The sequence below is a fragment of the Lissotriton helveticus genome, chromosome 1_1 (assembly GCF_964261635.1).
Source record: "Lissotriton helveticus chromosome 1_1, aLisHel1.1, whole genome shotgun sequence".
In the NCBI taxonomy this organism is placed as follows: Eukaryota; Metazoa; Chordata; class Amphibia; order Caudata; family Salamandridae; genus Lissotriton; species Lissotriton helveticus.
This window is the reverse complement of record NC_136057.1, coordinates 79,097,958-79,115,584: the sequence shown is the minus strand read 5'-3', so window position 1 is coordinate 79,115,584 and position 17,627 is coordinate 79,097,958. Positions and strand designations below refer to the sequence as shown.

At 46.3% G+C, this 17,627-nt stretch overlaps 1 protein-coding gene across 1 annotated transcript in view; it reads left to right on the top strand.

Annotated features, from left to right (window-relative positions):
* LOC144758667 (uncharacterized) overlaps window positions 1–15,888 on the top strand; it is a 68,502-nt gene extending 52,614 nt beyond the window's left edge. Inside the window, exon 3 of the mRNA XM_078646441.1 lies at window positions 15,811–15,888. Within this exon, the coding sequence (XP_078502567.1) occupies window positions 15,811–15,888 (78 nt within the window). The remainder of the gene's footprint in view (window positions 1–15,810) is intronic.
* Window positions 15,889–17,627: the final 1,739 nt, after the last annotated feature.

Here is a 17,627-nt window from a genome sequence, read left to right as displayed (position 1 = left end):
TTTAGTATCCTGTGTCCAGCATCGCCCCTCTGCGTGCCCTTCCTCCTCGGCATTTTTGCATTTGTCCACTAAGTATGCCTTATAAAGGGCCCAGTAGTCCCTAGGGCGGTTCTGCACAGACTGAAGCTCATTAAAAGTGTCCAACTACTCATTACAGTATGCCATGTCCGAGTGCCGATCCCCCAATTTTGGGGTAGGGCCCCTTGCCCAGCGCATCGCTTCTCTGCGCTTAGCTAATAGTAGTCCTTTAGCTACTAGCTTTCTTTTTTTGTGTTGAAATGGTTTATTAGCATTTATTAAATATAAGACAATAAAAGCAATAAAATACAGAAATGTGCAATATGATAACATAAATTACATTGGAAGTAATACATAAAGGTAAATATATATGAATTCATAAGGATGAAGACTGTATCTTATTTTAATACAAGTAATACAATAATAAGATGAAAGGAGGATAAAAGAATTGAGTTGTGAATAAAACAATAAGCTATTTGATTGAAAAACTCTAATGACTTATGCTGAGATACAAAGTAATTTTTAAGCAAATGTGGGTAGAAAGAAAATGAAGAATAATAAAGGAAAGGTATCAATGCAGAAAATTATAAAAGAATAGAACGTATAGTATAGAAAATTATACAGGGAAATTAACCAAAGATAAAAAGGAAGAAATTGGAGGAAATAAGATGAGAGCATTGGTTCCATTTGTATAGTGAGGCCGTCAATACCTGGAAAACTCCCTCCCAGAATAGAAGTATCGCTGGACAGTATCAAGCTGCATGTATAACCCCTGCTTCCTGCTCATTGCATCGCAGGCAGTTTGTAGATCCCCGTAGGCCAGTGTTTCCCAAACTGGGGTCCGTGACACAACCCCAGGGGGTCCACAGTCCGCAGTTTTAAAAGCTCTGCAAAGTTCCTTGTATAATTAGAAGTTTTTGGGCAACAATAAAAGTGTCAAGAGAGACTGCGGTGCATTAGGCTTGTTTAGTTGGGACTCTTCTGGGGCGGGACATGCTCTACGCTTATGGGGGAGGGAGGAGGGGGGTTTGTAATTTGTCTGTGCTGCTGGGTTCAAAATTGGAGATCTACTGGGGCTTCGTCAGTGTGTGGGGGGAGGGCAAAGGCGGGGTGGCTGGGGCGAATTGATTTTTATTTATTGACTCTGTGGCCGATTTTCTGTATGAATTCTCAATGAACCTCCGTTGCTAACTGATGTGTGCATGTTATGGAGCTGATTTGTTTCAATAAAAAGATTCCCCCCAAAAAAAGTGTCAAAAGAACGCCAGTGATTAATGTACCTGCTGGAGAGAGATTAGAGTTTTGTCCAGTAGCAGCTTTGAGTTATCTAAGGTAGCACAGAGGGTTAATATGCCTCCTGCAGAGAACGTGTACCATGCAGTTTAAAACACTTGTATTTGCATAGCTCAGTAAGTTACTGCTTTTCTCACTGATATTCTTTTGTTACTTCACAGTTCATAAGTTACTATTGTAATCTAACACAGTGACCTGTAAACTGTTAAAGAGCTGCTTGCAAACTGCATGGTACAAGTTAGTAACTTATGTTTTTTCCCAGTCTTTAATTATCTTCATGCTGCTAAAAAGGTTTATTTGTGCAGAAATACATTTTTTTTTAATAAAGTCCATGCTAACCAATTTATGTTCTGAATCCTGGGGTTTTGGTTCTCCAGAACAAGCACTCTTTCAAAATGCCGACCAGTGGGATGACGTGTGGATCCTACACCTTGTAGTCTCCTTTGCCTTATGTAAAATTTTCTAAACGCTGATTTACACGTATGATTCATTGTCTCTATATGTCTGATATGTAAAGTGCTCTGACATCCTACACTGGTATTAGAGGTGCTATTCAACAAATTAAATACATGTGATAGAGGGGCTAAGGAGAGATGAGAGGCACTCTTGGAGGGTGATAGTGAGGGAATCATTGAAGAACCCCAGGAAAGATTGTCATATCCTGGTGCACAGTAAGGCCATCATTTACGATTCTTTAAAAGCTAAGACAATTCAATATATAATGATAAATGTGTTTTAGAATCACTACTCATAAAAAGGCTTTCAAAGGAACCCTGGTGTACAGGCCACCTGGGCCGCGCACTAAATTCCTAGCTGCACTTACTGAAATTATGGAATCAGTAATAGAATCCCCGACTTATACAATTCTTGGGGATTTCAATTTTCCTTTGGAAAATATGGAAAATAAAGATACATCCCAGCTTATTACTGATATGCAGGCAATAGGACTGCAGCAGCTGGTGAAGGGCCCCACGCATGAAGCCGGACACACGCTGGATGGCCTGTTCACTAATGATCAAAGCATTGAGCTGGGAGCAATGCTACCTCTGATATGGTCTGACCACCAAGCCATTACTTTTAGGATTCGGATGCTACCACTCAAACCCCCTCAGAATAGCGTTAGAGCATCAGTGGGGGCGCGGATGTGGAAAAATGTAGATATACGACATCTTTCAAATCTTCTGTTGTCATCAGCCCCGGAAAACGGAGGCGATACTGAAACCATGTCCATTAAATTTCAGGAATGGATCTCAAAAGCAGCGAACGAAGTTGCACCTGAAAAAATCTATCGCCCCAACAGAGCGACTCCTTCTGCTCAATGGTACACAGAGGAGCTACGGCTCCAGCGCCAGTTCTGTAGAAATTTAGAAAGACGCTGGAGAAAGCACTATAGTCCTTCGGCTAAACTAGAATATAAAAGTGCTCTAGCAATATATAAAAAAGCCATCAGTATACAAAAGAATCTGTTCTTCACTGGTCGAATTGAGCACGCACAGAACTCAGCTAGGATGCTATTTCAAGTGGTGAACTCTCTGTCCAATCCTCCAGCTGGATCTACAATAGAGAATTCGCAGGAATTTTGCACCGCACTAGCCACATTTTTTACCACTAAGGTAATGGATATTTATTCCACCTTCTCCAAAGAGCTGGCAGGAAGAACCGCTGATTTAACCATTCAACCAGCACTGAAGTATCCTTCCCTTACTCCGTTTCAGTTAGCTACCGAAGATCAGGTCAACGTACTTATTGGCAGGATTAAATCAGGCTCTCCATTGGACCCATGCCCTCCGACCATAATGAACCAACTACACAATGTGGTTACTCAGCCGCTGACCAACATATGCAATTCCATCTTTAAAACCGGTGTCTATCCACAGATCTGGAAGAAGGCTATTGTTAAACCTTTGATTAAGAAGCCTTCCTTAGACCCTACCATCACCTCCAACTACAGACCTATTGCCTGCCTTCCCTTCCCTGCCAAAATAATAGAGGCAATAATGAATAAACAGCTCTCTGAGTTCATTGAACAACATAAGCTCTTAGATGATACTCAGTTCGGGTTCCAGAAGGAACACGGAACTGAGACAGCATTGGTAAAAGCCTCGGATGAAATTCGAGAGATCATGGATTCGGGAGGCGCGGCAGTGCTTATCTTGTTGGACCTGTCTGCTGCCTTTGACACGGTCGACCATGTCATCTTGGTCGACCGTGTCGCAGCCCTTGGAATCAGTCATCTGGCTAAAGATCTTATAGCCTCTTTCCTAGTCAATCGTAAACAGGCAGTCAAATTGGGCAACTACTACTCGCCCACTTCTGAATTGCTCTGTGGGGTCCCTCAAGGATCCTCGCTAAGTCCCACGCTTTTTAATATCTACGTTGCGGACTTGGCGAGGATCATTAAATCTCATGGGATGCGATTGACTACCTACGCGGATGACACCCAACTTGTGTTGGCAGTACACAAGAATGGTCCAGTGGTGGCAGCTAAGTTTCAGGAGGGGCTACTAGATGTACAATCATGGATGCACAGTAACTGCCTGAAACTTAATGCAGAGAAGACCGAAGTGATGACCTTCGGTAAGATCTCCCCCGAATGGTCCTCAACATGGTGGCCCAGTCAGATGGGCTCCCCCCCGGTTCCTGCTGTTAAGGTTAGGAATTTGGGAGTTATCTTCGATAACAAGTTATCATTTGGTTACCATGTAAATAAGGTGGTCTCTGCTGCATTCTTCGTGTTGAAGAAAATAAAAAAAACTCATGCCATACCTGCCTGCCTCGGCAGGGAAAACACTCATTACCACCTTAGTGTTTTCGAAGCTGGATTATGGAAACGCCCTCTTCCTTGGTACACACAAATACATTCTGAATAAACTACAGTCTGTGCAAAATATGGCAGCACGGATCCTACTTAATATCCCCTGGCGACACCCCACTTCAGTAGCCATACGCCATCTAAACTGGCTAAGGGTGGAGAGCAGAATCAAATTTAAGGCGCTCTGTATCGCCTATAAGGCCATCCATCAGATTGGACCGAAATTCCTAAAGGAAGCTTTTCAGGTGTACATACCTGGAAAGGATCTAAGATCAGCGGCAAGCTGTTTATTGCATGTCCCCCGCACAAGAACGGCCACATGGGGAGATAGACGTTTCCTGGTAGCAACTCCCAAACTGTGGAACACACTCCCCTTGCATATTAAAACAGCACCAACACTCATTGCCTTCGCATGGCCTTGAAGACATGGCTATTCAACCAATAAGTTCACGCTCTGAATTTTGTCCATCCCAGAGTATCTCACTGCGCCTAGACACCCAAGGGTATTAGTTGCGCATTAAAAATTCCCAAAATGAATAAATAAATAAATAAATATTGTTCCCTACATTTTCTTGGGGGAGAGCCTCCCAAAGTCCCCTTTGTTGTGGCCAGGCTCACTCACTGCACTTGCTGTGCACCGTATGTAGACAGCTCTGAAAACATTTGCCAGGCCTACTTTGGGTTTCCAGTCCGCCCCTGGCAGGAGCCTCTTACCGTGAAATAAAACCAACCATTTAAAAGTCAGTCGGGGAGACGCAGCACCAACCTTCCTATTAAAACATATCACTGTTTGCAATTCTTTCAATATAAAATACTAAAATCCTTAGTAATTCGAGTATTTGTTTATTGTGCACATGTGCTTATTTTTTTCAAGTTAATGTTTTAATTAAATTTGAATCATGCAAATTGCTTGGGGGTCCCCGTCTTCCAGTGGTGACTCAATGGGTGTCCTCAGGAGTCAAATGTTTGGGAACCACTGCCATAGGCCATATCGGAACAATCTTTCCAGCGTATAATGCACACAGTTTATGTACTTAAAGTGTATCAACTGGTGTCTCCCATTTACAGCCATACCTTCTCTTCTACGGGCCTACCCAAGTCTCTCTGCGAGTCCGATCTTGCTTTAGTCACACTGGGTCTGCGCGCTTCATGCACATCAGCATAGAGCACTCTTACTAACTTGTCAGGGGCTTCTTCTGTATCACGGCAGAACGTGCCGGCATGTCTGGTGGCTCTTGCAAGGTTGTCCTAATAGTTCTCTCAATTCATACCGGACTCTATGGCAGTGATATCAAGTCAGGGCTGATGGCGGGTGCCTTGCTCAGGGATATTCCTCCAATTCCCAACCTTTTGCTTTGTGAAAAAGATCTCCCATCTTTGTTACCCCTTGCGTTTGCAGGGCAGTTCTCATATTTGTTACCAGTACTAACGAGAGCCAGGTGCACCGCTCCAGTTTCACATGTGGGAATACAAGAGTGTGCCTGCTTGTTTATCTCACAAGCTCCACCATGCATTGGCAGCACTGTGAGAAACCTGTCGAGCCTTCAGTCTCCGGGCACTCGATCGTGCCCATCATAAACACCCAACCACAGTCTGAGCTCACCCAGACCTGAGGGGGACTGCTTTACCATTTGTAATACATTAGAGTCATATGTTGTATGACAATAAAGACAGAGAAACACATCATCTGAACAAACAAAACTCTTTTAGGGAATGCAAGATGTCTCAAAGCATGTGAAATTCGAACGGGGACTGCTCTGCTGACCTGGGGTATGTTAGGGTTTTACGTCATCTCTGAGAAATGAAGTTAAGAGCATAAACATGAAGTTTTTTTAACCCTAGATGGGTCAAAGGTGTAAAGAGACTGCAGAGGCTCATGGGATTGTCCAGGCCAGCAGTGGTATGAGAGCGGCCAGCACTAATGATGAAGGGAAATGGAGTGGGGGTCGTATAAGAGGTGTGACACTATTAGGAGAGTTGAGGGAGTGTTTGTGAAATGAAATGAAATTTTATTGGCATTGACCTCTTCCGAGATCCAGAATATGTTAAAATAGTTTACACATATTTCCAATTCCATAGTACCACAATATATCAAGAAATACATTATATACAAAAGTTTATTATTCTTAATTTAAACATCTCTAAAATAGTGGGAGAAACACTTTAAAAAAATGTAAAACTTTGTGACTTACAAATTCATCTGGTACGGTTCTTATAAGCTCAGGCAGACCCATTGTTCTAAAAATATTATAATTTGTGCAAATTGGTTTTAAGAATCGATTGTGGGCATCGACCAAGCTGCTATTTGGACAGACAAATAGGACATGTACCAAATCTTGGATTCCTCCACTACACAAATCACATTGGCCGGTTTTATCAAAATTACTGCCCCATTTTTTTGTTATATCTTTTAGTGGTAATGTCCTCAGTCTTAGCATCAGGATGTAACACCTAACCTTATGGTCCAGAGTAAAACTCAAATATTGTGGGATCTCTTTATACTCCACCCTGGCTAGTGAGAGCTTATAATGCGAAAATTGTTGACAATAAAGTTTATCCATTTCATTGCTCAAGCTTGGAGTAGATTTTTTCTGAAAAAACTTTAGGAGTACTGGAGACCAACTTTGTAAAAGATTCTTGGAGCACTAGAAGTGCTCCAAAGCAATCTCTATATTTCCTTTAAACATATTTATTCCTGGCCCAACCTTAAAGTTTCTTGACATATAATTGCTCTCAGCGTACCTTCAGGTGCATGCAATATGTTATAAGCCCACCTGACAAGGCTCTTGTATATGCACTCACTACCCCTAATTCCAGTTGAGGTGCGTGAACAGGAGTGGCTTGAATTGTAGTAGTAAGCATATGTAAGAGTTTTCCGTCCTTGAGATTAAAAAAAAAACAACATTGATTTATAGGAGTATATTCTAAACCATACGTTAAAATAGGGGTAATCTTTGTTCGATAAATTTCCATGAGGGCTGAAAAATGTTGCCTCTCAGTAGATGAATAAAACTTTTTTTAGCACTTGCATGGGATACTATTTTTAATTCAGTCCGTTGAAAATGTGAGGCAGTTCCAATAGACTGGGAGAAAACTCTCCCTAAATAAATGTAAGTAGATGCTTTATCTACTGGAGTTCCTCCTAATTTTTGTCATGCCCAGAGGTCCGCAAACGGGCGGTCCCTTTAAGAAACCCCTTCATAAGCTGTTAGAGCCCTGGGAGCGACGCTTTACGTCCTTGCGTCAAGCCCCCGTTACAGCGTTTCCTGTCCTGGTTTCCTGTTGCCTGATTTCCGGATTTCCTTAGTGGAGGATCAAGCTCTCCTCCGTTCCTCTGCGTTTGAGGTTATCTTCTTGTTCCTGCTATAGTTCCAAGCTCTGGAACTAGTTCTTGAGCCCCGTTTGTTTATAGACTGCTCCGCCCGACGGCCGGGTTTGACTCCGCCGTCCGGCCGGGCAGAGTGTCAGTGTTCCCCTTGGTTTGCTGCTCCGCCCGTCGGTCGGGCTTGTGCTCCGTCGTCTGGCCGGGCTGTTTCTCCCCCGTCATTTCCCTATTCACTGCTCCGCAATTCAGCCGGGCTTTTCCCCCGCTGACCAGCAGGGGACCCTTTAGGTATTTAGCCGTGTTTGTGTCCTTCCCTCACCCGGCGGCCGGGCTTAGTCTCCGCCATCCGGTGATTCCCTTACCCGCAGTTTGTTTCCTTCTTGGTACTTATCATCTTCCCTCACTTCCTGCATTCCTGGCCATACTTGCTGTGTGTGGGTTCTGCACTTGCGTGGACTCGTGAATGATTCATCTACACTACTCCCAGAATCACGGTAACAGCGCAGTGCGCTATTTCTATGTTATTCTCTATGAAGTCATACTTGTATTAATGTATGTTTGTTTTACATCTCAGCCAGTTAATTCTACGTGAATGTTACCGTCTGGTTCGGGTGGGCTCTACTGCAATACAGATGTTGGTTTAAGAGTCTTCTACATATGACCAAGTAAGACTACTATAATCCTGAACAGTGTAGACAAGTGCACAGTATTCCTCGAGTACTCATTATTGTGTTTCTTGTTTGTTCCTCCACCTTAGCTCAACCTAACTCCTGTCCCCCATACACAGTTATATGCCTGCAAAGTTTATTTACTCTTGGTATGTAGTACACATAACCTATAGATGTGCCTACTGTTCTTTTGTGCATGTTTCTGAGGGTTAGTAATTCCTGTTTTGGTTTTAGCCCCTACAACCATCAGAGGTCCAGGCCAGGTGCATGTACAACCACACAGAAGTCGTCATACCAAGAAGAATATTTTTTCCCCGCCTTTCCTTGTTTTGTCTCCCTGTTTTCCCCTGGCGAGCCTCTCGGTACTCTAGTGCTTGATAGAGTCGGAAGGCCGTAGGGGAAGGCTGTGGAATATTCATCGGATCCTTGGCGCTCCTGTGGAACCTGCCTGAGAACCATTACAGAACGTAAAGCCCACGTGGTTTGTTCTGCCCGAGCGTCATGGATCTCGATGCAGTATCCCTGGCTGATGTTGCTAGTATGTTGGGGAATTTACAGGTAGAGACCCAAGCATTGATAACTAGAATGGATGTATTACAGCGACAACAGTCGAGTGGAGCTACCGGGGGAAACCCGTCGGTGGTTCAAGTAACCACACCCCCTTCTCTACCTTTAGCACCACCTGAAAGGTATTCTGGAGACGGGGCACGATGTGCCGCCTTCCTTAGTCAGTGTCAGCTACATTTCTCCTGTAAGGCTGCATGTTTTCCGTCTGACCAGGCTAAGGTAGCTTTCGTAATTTCCTACCTTAGTGGGGGTGCTGCAGATTGGGCCATACCATTAGTTGACAGGGATGATCCGTTGCTACACAGTTACCCCGCTTTTAGGAGGGAGTTTCGTAAACTTTTTGATAGACATGTATACACCCAGTCTGCGGATACAGAATTATTAGCATTGAAACAGGGCAATCAAGATCTCGTGTCCTACATTACTTCTTTTCGTAGACTTGTAGTCGAATCCCACTGGCCAGAGGAGAAACGTGGTACCATGTTTTACAAAGGTCTCAGAGATGACTTGAAGGATGCTTTATCACAAATCGTAGATCTGCCTACATCATGTAACGAGCTCATTGATTTAGTGGTAAAGATAGATCACAGACAACAAGAAAGAAAGAAAGAGAAGGGTAAACCTGAAGCAAGGTATCTGCCTTTACGTGAAAAGAAGGTCACTGTAGAGAAATCCACTGACGAGAGTGAGCCCATGCAGATAGGCATAGTGAGGGGACCTCTCACACAAGAGGAAAGGCACAGAAGACGAACACTCAGACTGTGTCTGTATTGTGGGAAGGCAGGCCATTTTTTGAAGGATTGTCCTATAAAACCCGCACAGTCTAAGTTTTCGGGAAACTAGGAAGCCTGGAGTCCTGTGAGACAAGGACTCCAGGTAGGTTAGGATTAACCGTCTCTTCCACTGACTATAGAAACACCCCAACGAATCACATGTATGTGTCTGCCTTTTTGTCTAGCGGAGCGCATGGTTTACATGCGCTAGTAATGATTGATTCAGGGGCATCAGGAAATTATATGGACCAAGAATGGGCCAAAGAAAACATGTTACCTTGTACTCCAAAAACAATAGCCAGTCATGTCACCACCATTGACGGTAGTCCCCTTGTCTCAGGCCCTGTGACACATCATACCTCTGTATTACACATGACTATAGACCCCGAACATCACGAAGACATAAGTTTTGACCTTATTTGTTCTCCGCAATTTCCAGTACTCCTAGGCATACCCTGGCTCAGAGCCCAAAACCCTAACATCAATTGGGAAACCTCGACAATAACGTTTCCACCTAAACCAGGAGAACCAGTGGGAGGTACATTAGTTGACATGGGTTCCTTATGTAGCAGTAGTGATGAGAGCAAGACTAAACTACCCTCGTGTTACCAAGATCTGCACTCGGTCTTTGATGCTAAGGAAGCAGAGATCCTCCCGCCACACAGGGTGTATGACTGCCGCATAGACCTAGGGTCGGGAGCAAGAATCCCATGTAGCAGAGTATATGCTCTTACAGAAAAAGAGAATATATATTTACGCGATTACTTGGACGACATGCTTGCTAAAGGCTTTATAAGGTCTTCACGTTCCCCGGCCTCCTCTTCTCTATTTTTCATCCCTAAACGAGAAGGAGGTCTGCGGTGCTGTATTGACTACAGGAAGTTGAATACTGTCACGATCAAGAATCGTTATCCATTGCCTCTGATCAATTCCCTCCTTGACCGAATCCGCAATGCCAAGTTTTTTACCAAGCTGGACTTGCGTGGCGCATATCATCTTGTGAGAGTCAGGGAGGGAGACGAATGGAAAACCGCGTTCTGTACTAAATTCGGGCTATATGAGTATCTGGTGATGCCCTTTGGGCTCTGCAACGCTCCTGCAGCGTTTCAGTTTTTTATAAACGAGGTCCTGAAAGAAATGCTGGATCTATACGTCATTGCATATATTGACGATCTTCTGATTTTTTCTTCATCTTTGGGTGAACATGTACAGCATGTACGCAACGTGTTGGAACGTTTACTTGAGAATCGTTTGTATTGCAAACTTGAAAAGTGCAACTTCCATACACAAGAAGTCCCATTTTTGGGTTATATAGTGTCTCCTTGGGGTCTCAGCATGGATCCCGCGAAGGTGGAGGCAGTCTTGTCCTGGCCAGAGCCTCGTACAATAAAAGAGATCCAAAGTTTTTTGGGATTGGCCAATTTTTACAGAAGGTTTATTCATGGCTTCTCTACACTGGTAGCACCTATCACTGCTTTGTTGAAGAAAGGCATCCCTTTCGTTTGGTCCCTAGCGGCAGCAGAATCTTTTCGCCTGCTGAAGAAGGCCTTTACTAGCGCTCCTGTTTTGAGTCATCCGAACCCGGCCTTTCCCTTTGTGGTGGAGGTAGACGCCTCACTGGTGGCAGTGGGTGGAGTATTGTCCCAAATAGACACGGAGTCAGGCGAATGTCATCCGGTGGCCTATTATTCCCATAAGTTCACCCCTGCTGAATACAACTATGCAGTGGGAGACAAAGAATTACTGGCCATCAAGAAAGCATTCGAAGAATGGAGGCAGTATTTACTGGGTGCCAGATATCCCGTGGTGGTATATACGGACCATCGCAACCTACAATATATCAATTCCGCTAAGGCACTTTCTATGAGACAATTACGTTGGTCACAATTCTTTAGCGAATACAACTTTACAGTTCACTACAGACCAGGGAGAAAGAATGGAAAGGCCGATGCTCTGTCAAGATTAGGGTTTGAAGTTCCTACGGACGTAGTTGAACAACCGTACATCATCCCTAGGACTAGTATTGTAGGAGGGACTTCAGAGGAAGAAGATTTCATAGCACAGGTTCAGAGGAGCCAGGCTGCAGTAGACATGACAACGTTGGTGGGTTCCCAAGACATGATTTTGAAAGAGGGTTTAGTCTGGGTACAGGGGGGAGTGGTGATACCTTCTACTGACCTACAACAACAGGTTTTGAAGTGGTATCATTCACATCCAGTGGCAGGACACCCAGGTATAAAGAAGACCACCAAGGCAGTGAGGGAGAGGTTTTGGTGGCCTGGTATGCTTAAGGATATAGAGACCTATGTGAAGACATGTCACGTTTGTGCCCAAACTAAGGCTTCTCACCTTAACCCAGTTGGCCTGCTCATGCCGTTGGCTTCTCCTCCTAGCCCTTGGCATACGGTGTCACTTGACTTTATAGTGGATTTGCCTGTGACTAAGAGGAAGAACAACACACTACTGGTAGTGGTAGATTTATTTACGAAAATGGCCCATTTCGTACCTCTACAGGGCTTACCGACAGCAGCTAGCTTGGCTTCCATATTTCTACAACACATAACCAGACTCCATGGGGTCCCTTCCGTCTTAGTGTCCGACAGGGGTGCCCAATTTGTGTCACGTTTCTGGAAAAGTTTCTGTTCCATGCTCCAAATCGATGTCCGACTGTCCTCAAGTCACCATCCGCAGACAGACGGACAGACAGAAAGGGTCAATCAATGTTTTGAACAATACATACGTAATCAAGTATTACAGTCATTGAGTGATTGGGATGAGTTAGTATGGTTGGCCGAGATTTCATACAACAACAGCCCGCATTCTTCTATCAACACAACCCCTTTCTTTTGTTCTTATGGGTATCACCCTAAGCTATTGCCTTCAGTAGTCCATACTGATGGATCCAATCCGGCTGCCATTGACAGACTAGAGAAACTTCAACAGGTACACAAGAATACCATCGACTGTCTAGATATGGCGAAGGTGCGGTACACAGAAGGTGCTAACTTACACAGGAGATTAGAACCCATTTACACTCCAGGAGACAGAGTATGGCTTTCCACAAAACATATAACATTGAGGGGTCCACGCAAGTTCAACCCTAAATACATTGGCCCCTACAAAGTGCTGAAGATGATAAATCCGGTGGCCATGAAACTGGAACTTCCACCCTCTTTCAGGATTCACCCCGTGTTCCACGTTTCCCTGTTGAAACCGGTTGAACCAGGTACCAAACTGCCCCAAAGACCTGCTCCTGTGTACCTCCAAGATTCGGATGAATATGAAGTGGAGGAGATTCTGGATTCCCGTAGAAAAGGAAGGGGATTGCAGTATCTGGTGCACTGGAAGGGTTATGGAATAGAAGAGCGTACATGGGAACCTGACACTAATATCCATGCCCCACGTCTGATTCGTTTGTTTCACCAAGGTCATCCTGACAAACCCAAACCTGGAGAGGGGAGTTGTGGGGGGAGTGTGCTGTCATGCCTCGAGGTCCGCAAACGGGCGGTCCCTTTAAGAAACCCCTTCATAAGCTGTTAGAGCCCTGGGAGCGACGCTTTACGTCCTTGCGTCAAGCCCCCGTTACAGCGTTTCCTGTCCTGGTTTCCTGTTGCCTGATTTCCGGATTTCCTTAGTGGAGGATCAAGCTCTCCTCCGTTCCTCTGCGTTTGAGGTTATCTTCTTGTTCCTGCTATAGTTCCAAGCTCTGGAACTAGTTCTTGAGCCCCGTTTGTTTATAGACTGCTCCGCCCGACGGCCGGGTTTGACTCCGCCGTCCGGCCGGGCAGAGTGTCAGTGTTCCCCTTGGTTTGCTGCTCCGCCCGTCGGTCGGGCTTGTGCTCCGTCGTCTGGCCGGGCTGTTTCTCCCCCGTCATTTCCCTATTCACTGCTCCGCAATTCAGCCGGGCTTTTCCCCCGCTGACCAGCAGGGGACCCTTTAGGTATTTAGCCGTGTTTGTGTCCTTCCCTCACCCGGCGGCCGGGCTTAGTCTCCGCCATCCGGTGATTCCCTTACCCGCAGTTTGTTTCCTTCTTGGTACTTATCATCTTCCCTCACTTCCTGCATTCCTGGCCATACTTGCTGTGTGTGGGTTCTGCACTTGCGTGGACTCGTGAATGATTCATCTACACTACTCCCAGAATCACGGTAACAGCGCAGTGCGCTATTTCTATGTTATTCTCTATGAAGTCATACTTGTATTAATGTATGTTTGTTTTACATCTCAGCCAGTTAATTCTACGTGAATGTTACCGTCTGGTTCGGGTGGGCTCTACTGCAATACAGATGTTGGTTTAAGAGTCTTCTACATATGACCAAGTAAGACTACTATAATCCTGAACAGTGTAGACAAGTGCACAGTATTCCTCGAGTACTCATTATTGTGTTTCTTGTTTGTTCCTCCACCTTAGCTCAACCTAACTCCTGTCCCCCATACACAGTTATATGCCTGCAAAGTTTATTTACTCTTGGTATGTAGTACACATAACCTATAGATGTGCCTACTGTTCTTTTGTGCATGTTTCTGAGGGTTAGTAATTCCTGTTTTGGTTTTAGCCCCTACAACCATCAGAGGTCCAGGCCAGGTGCATGTACAACCACACAGAAGTCGTCATACCAAGAAGAATATTTTTTCCCCGCCTTTCCTTGTTTTGTCTCCCTGTTTTCCCCTGGCGAGCCTCTCGGTACTCTAGTGCTTGATAGAGTCGGAAGGCCGTAGGGGAAGGCTGTGGAATATTCATCGGATCCTTGGCGCTCCTGTGGAACCTGCCTGAGAACCATTACAATTTTCAGGCAAAAGATATTTATTCTTAAACAAAATTTCTCGGAGGGTGTTGCTTGGAGCGCCAAGATCCCAAATGGGATGATGAACGGAGCGTTTGAGCAAATCAAACACTCACCCCCAGTCAGGGGGATTATGAATCCAAAACCAGTCCTAGGATGCTTGTTTCCAGTCCAGGGAAGACATGGCTTGGCAGTTCGGGCTGGACTGTTCCCATGAGGCACAGGGTCAGACTCATTTGCATATGGCCATGTCTGAACTGGGGTGGCTGAGTGAGCTAAAGAATGATGATGGATTAAACCCAGATCTGTTGACTGGGGGTGAGTGTTTGATTTGGTCAAACGCTTCGTCCATCATCTCCTCTGGTATCGCTTTGGAGCGTCAAGATGGCGGTCGCACTCTGAGAGTGCTCTGGACCCCTATGTCATCCGTTCCGAGTATCCGCCACCATCGGCAGCTGACCTCCCCTTCCAGCGGAGATACCCATCTAACCGCAGTCAGGGGTGGATGTTGGCATGTAGCCGACCCAAAAAACGCGAGGTGCAGCAGTCGGATCCACCCCGGGCCTCCCGACTGCACCCCTGACAAAATGACAGCCCGTACTCATCACACCAAATCATAAAGGCCAGAGATCACCCTCCCGCCTCACAGTGACCTAGGTGTGACCCAACACATTCCTGAGGACCCCACATCAAACATAAGCAGCAATCGGAGGCCTCAGGAGTACCGGGAACAAAACTACACAGTGATTGAGTCCTCTGACCCCCGAGGTGTGCCCAGAATCGCACTACGCCCCGCGGGCACACCCGGTGTCCTGGTCCCAGCCTGCTGCGACGCAGGAGCCACCCACACGGCACCACCTCTCTTACGGACCTCTGCGTGACGGGGCCCTGCGCACATTCCGGAGGGGGGCCCTCCTGGCCGGAGCCTGTCACGACTGGAGCGATCACATCTGAGGATCCGTATAGACCAGCCTACATCCAAACCCTTGGTGCCCGATCGTGCACCAGAGCTGACCCTGAAGGAGATTGGGACTTAACACCTGCACCTATTGAAGGCCAAGGATCGGCTGCGGTGGTCACGCAGTGGGGCCTCGGGTGGAGACACCCCCTCTATCTCTCCTTACTGTCAAGTCTCCTTGGAACTCCTCGGCTGCTGCCGCCTCCTGCTCCAGGGAGCTCAGATCCTGATGGGAGCCCCTCTTACTTGACTGGGGGGCCTCCGGGGCAGGGGCGCTTGCCCTTGGCCTGAGGGGCTGGTGAGCCCTAGGAGGGAGAGCCAGTGCTTCGTCATCCTACTGTGCAGCGACGCGGGCCGACACTTGACTGCCTCCAGGTAAGGGAGATCGGCTGTGAGCTCACGCAGCGGTGGTCCTCTGTCCCTCCTCCCTTCCCCATTGAGCCCAGTGCAGCAACAGGGCCAGGGCCCCCCCCCCATACCTCCCAGAGATTCGGTATTCTGGCATCCTTACTTGGCTAACACTCACTATCCCCTCCATTTATCCAACCGGAATACCCCAACCCGACTCTGGATGCCCGTGGGGAACTGAGTACATCCCTTCTGCGCCCTACAGGCTGTGGACCTTAAACATTACACCCGCATCCTACAGGCAGCAGACACCAAGCAGAGCAGACTTGTGGTGAACACATGACTTGGCCCTGGGAGCACCTGATTTCCAGCAACCGCATCCAGAGCCGGGTGTGCAGCTGTCACCAGCCTGAACTGGACCATTCTGACTGCTGGCGGGGGCGGCCTGGTTGGCTGAGTGGGGAAGGCCCGACGTTGAGTGGAATTGGTCCAATGATGCTGGAACCCGGTCCGGGACCGCTGAGAGGCCCCCTCCGGCAGGATACGACCTTAATATGATCCTGCAAGCCATTAGCGCCTCCCAGGCCTCAGTTGGCAATAAGATTGGGGAGGTCTGGGTTGATATGGCCCTGCTCCGACAGGAACACTGCAATGCGATGGCCCGCATTACTAAAACTGAATCCCGCATCTCCTCGGTTGAAGACGACGCCCAGAGACTGAAAGAACAGATGACCCAATCACAAACCCAAGCCAATGAACTATATAAATGGGCCGAGAACAGAGCTAGATGCAACAATCTGCGCCTGGTGGGATTTCTGGAGGGCTGAGAACAAGGCCCGGTGGAGTCCTTTGTTGAGCAATGAATCACCTCATGGATGCCCAAAGACGCTTCATTATCTTAGTTTGCAGAAGAACGGGTCCACTGCTCCCTGGCACCAAACCCCTCCGGGTGCCCTGCACTGGCCCATCATTGCCAGGATCCTCAATTTCAGAGACAGACACTCGATCTTACGGCAGGCTCGCATTCAGAAAACCCTATCCTACCAAAAGCATACTATTATGATATTCCCAGACTACACAAGGGAGGCCCAGACCCAAAGACGTTCGTACATGGAAGTCAAGAAAAAGTTATGCACTCTTTTTTTTGTTTTCTCAAATCTCTTTATTAGACAGCATGTGTTAAAATATGATCAACAGTCCAAACAAGGACTACAATCCGTAGCAAATTATAATCAGTACAGGCCATTTTTGTAGGTGAAACACAGTATACCAGTTTAATGCATAACCGTCTATTGCATGTAGTAGCTAAAACAGGAGAGCAAAAATAACATTATAGAGCCCAAACTCCCTTCCCTTATTCCAACCCCGCCCAAATGAACCAACCCCAAACCCACCCACCTCAACAATGTGGACTGCAGTACATTATACATTGACGGCACAGCAGTGAGCAGATGTAATCATGAGTAGGTGGCTGGTGAAAACTTACGACGTGGTCTACATCAGGAGGAGTAACCTCCCATTAAATGGTAGAAGTACAGTATAAATCATTCCCGTTAAATTCAGGTGAGTGCGTAAATAGGCCGTAAGGGGCGCCCATAAATCTTTGGGGCGTGAGCTTTCAGGTAGCTCCTCAGCATATATCTCCAATTTGTCTCTGCAATAAAGCAAATCACAAATTTGGGGGCATATTATCAAGGACCGGTGTTAAAATGATCGCTGTTTTATCGGCAGTTACCTGCCGATAAAACGGCGATAATTTTAACACCAGTCCTTGATAATATGCCCCCCAGTTTTTAACAGTGGGTGTAGTTTTTGCCCCCCAACAAAGTCTACAGATCTCTTTGCAAACAAAGTGGAAACAGTGATGATCTGCCTACTACATGGTTTTAACTGCCTCACATACCCAGCAGGCAGAGCTTTGGTTTACAATGTACAGGTTCCATCACAAACTCCGTGAGAATATGCACAATCCTGGACCAAAAAGCAGAGATTCCAGGACATATGTAAAAATCAGCATCAGCATGCCCACACCTCACACAATTAGCATGTTCACGCAAACCATACTTGTGAAGTTGCAATGGG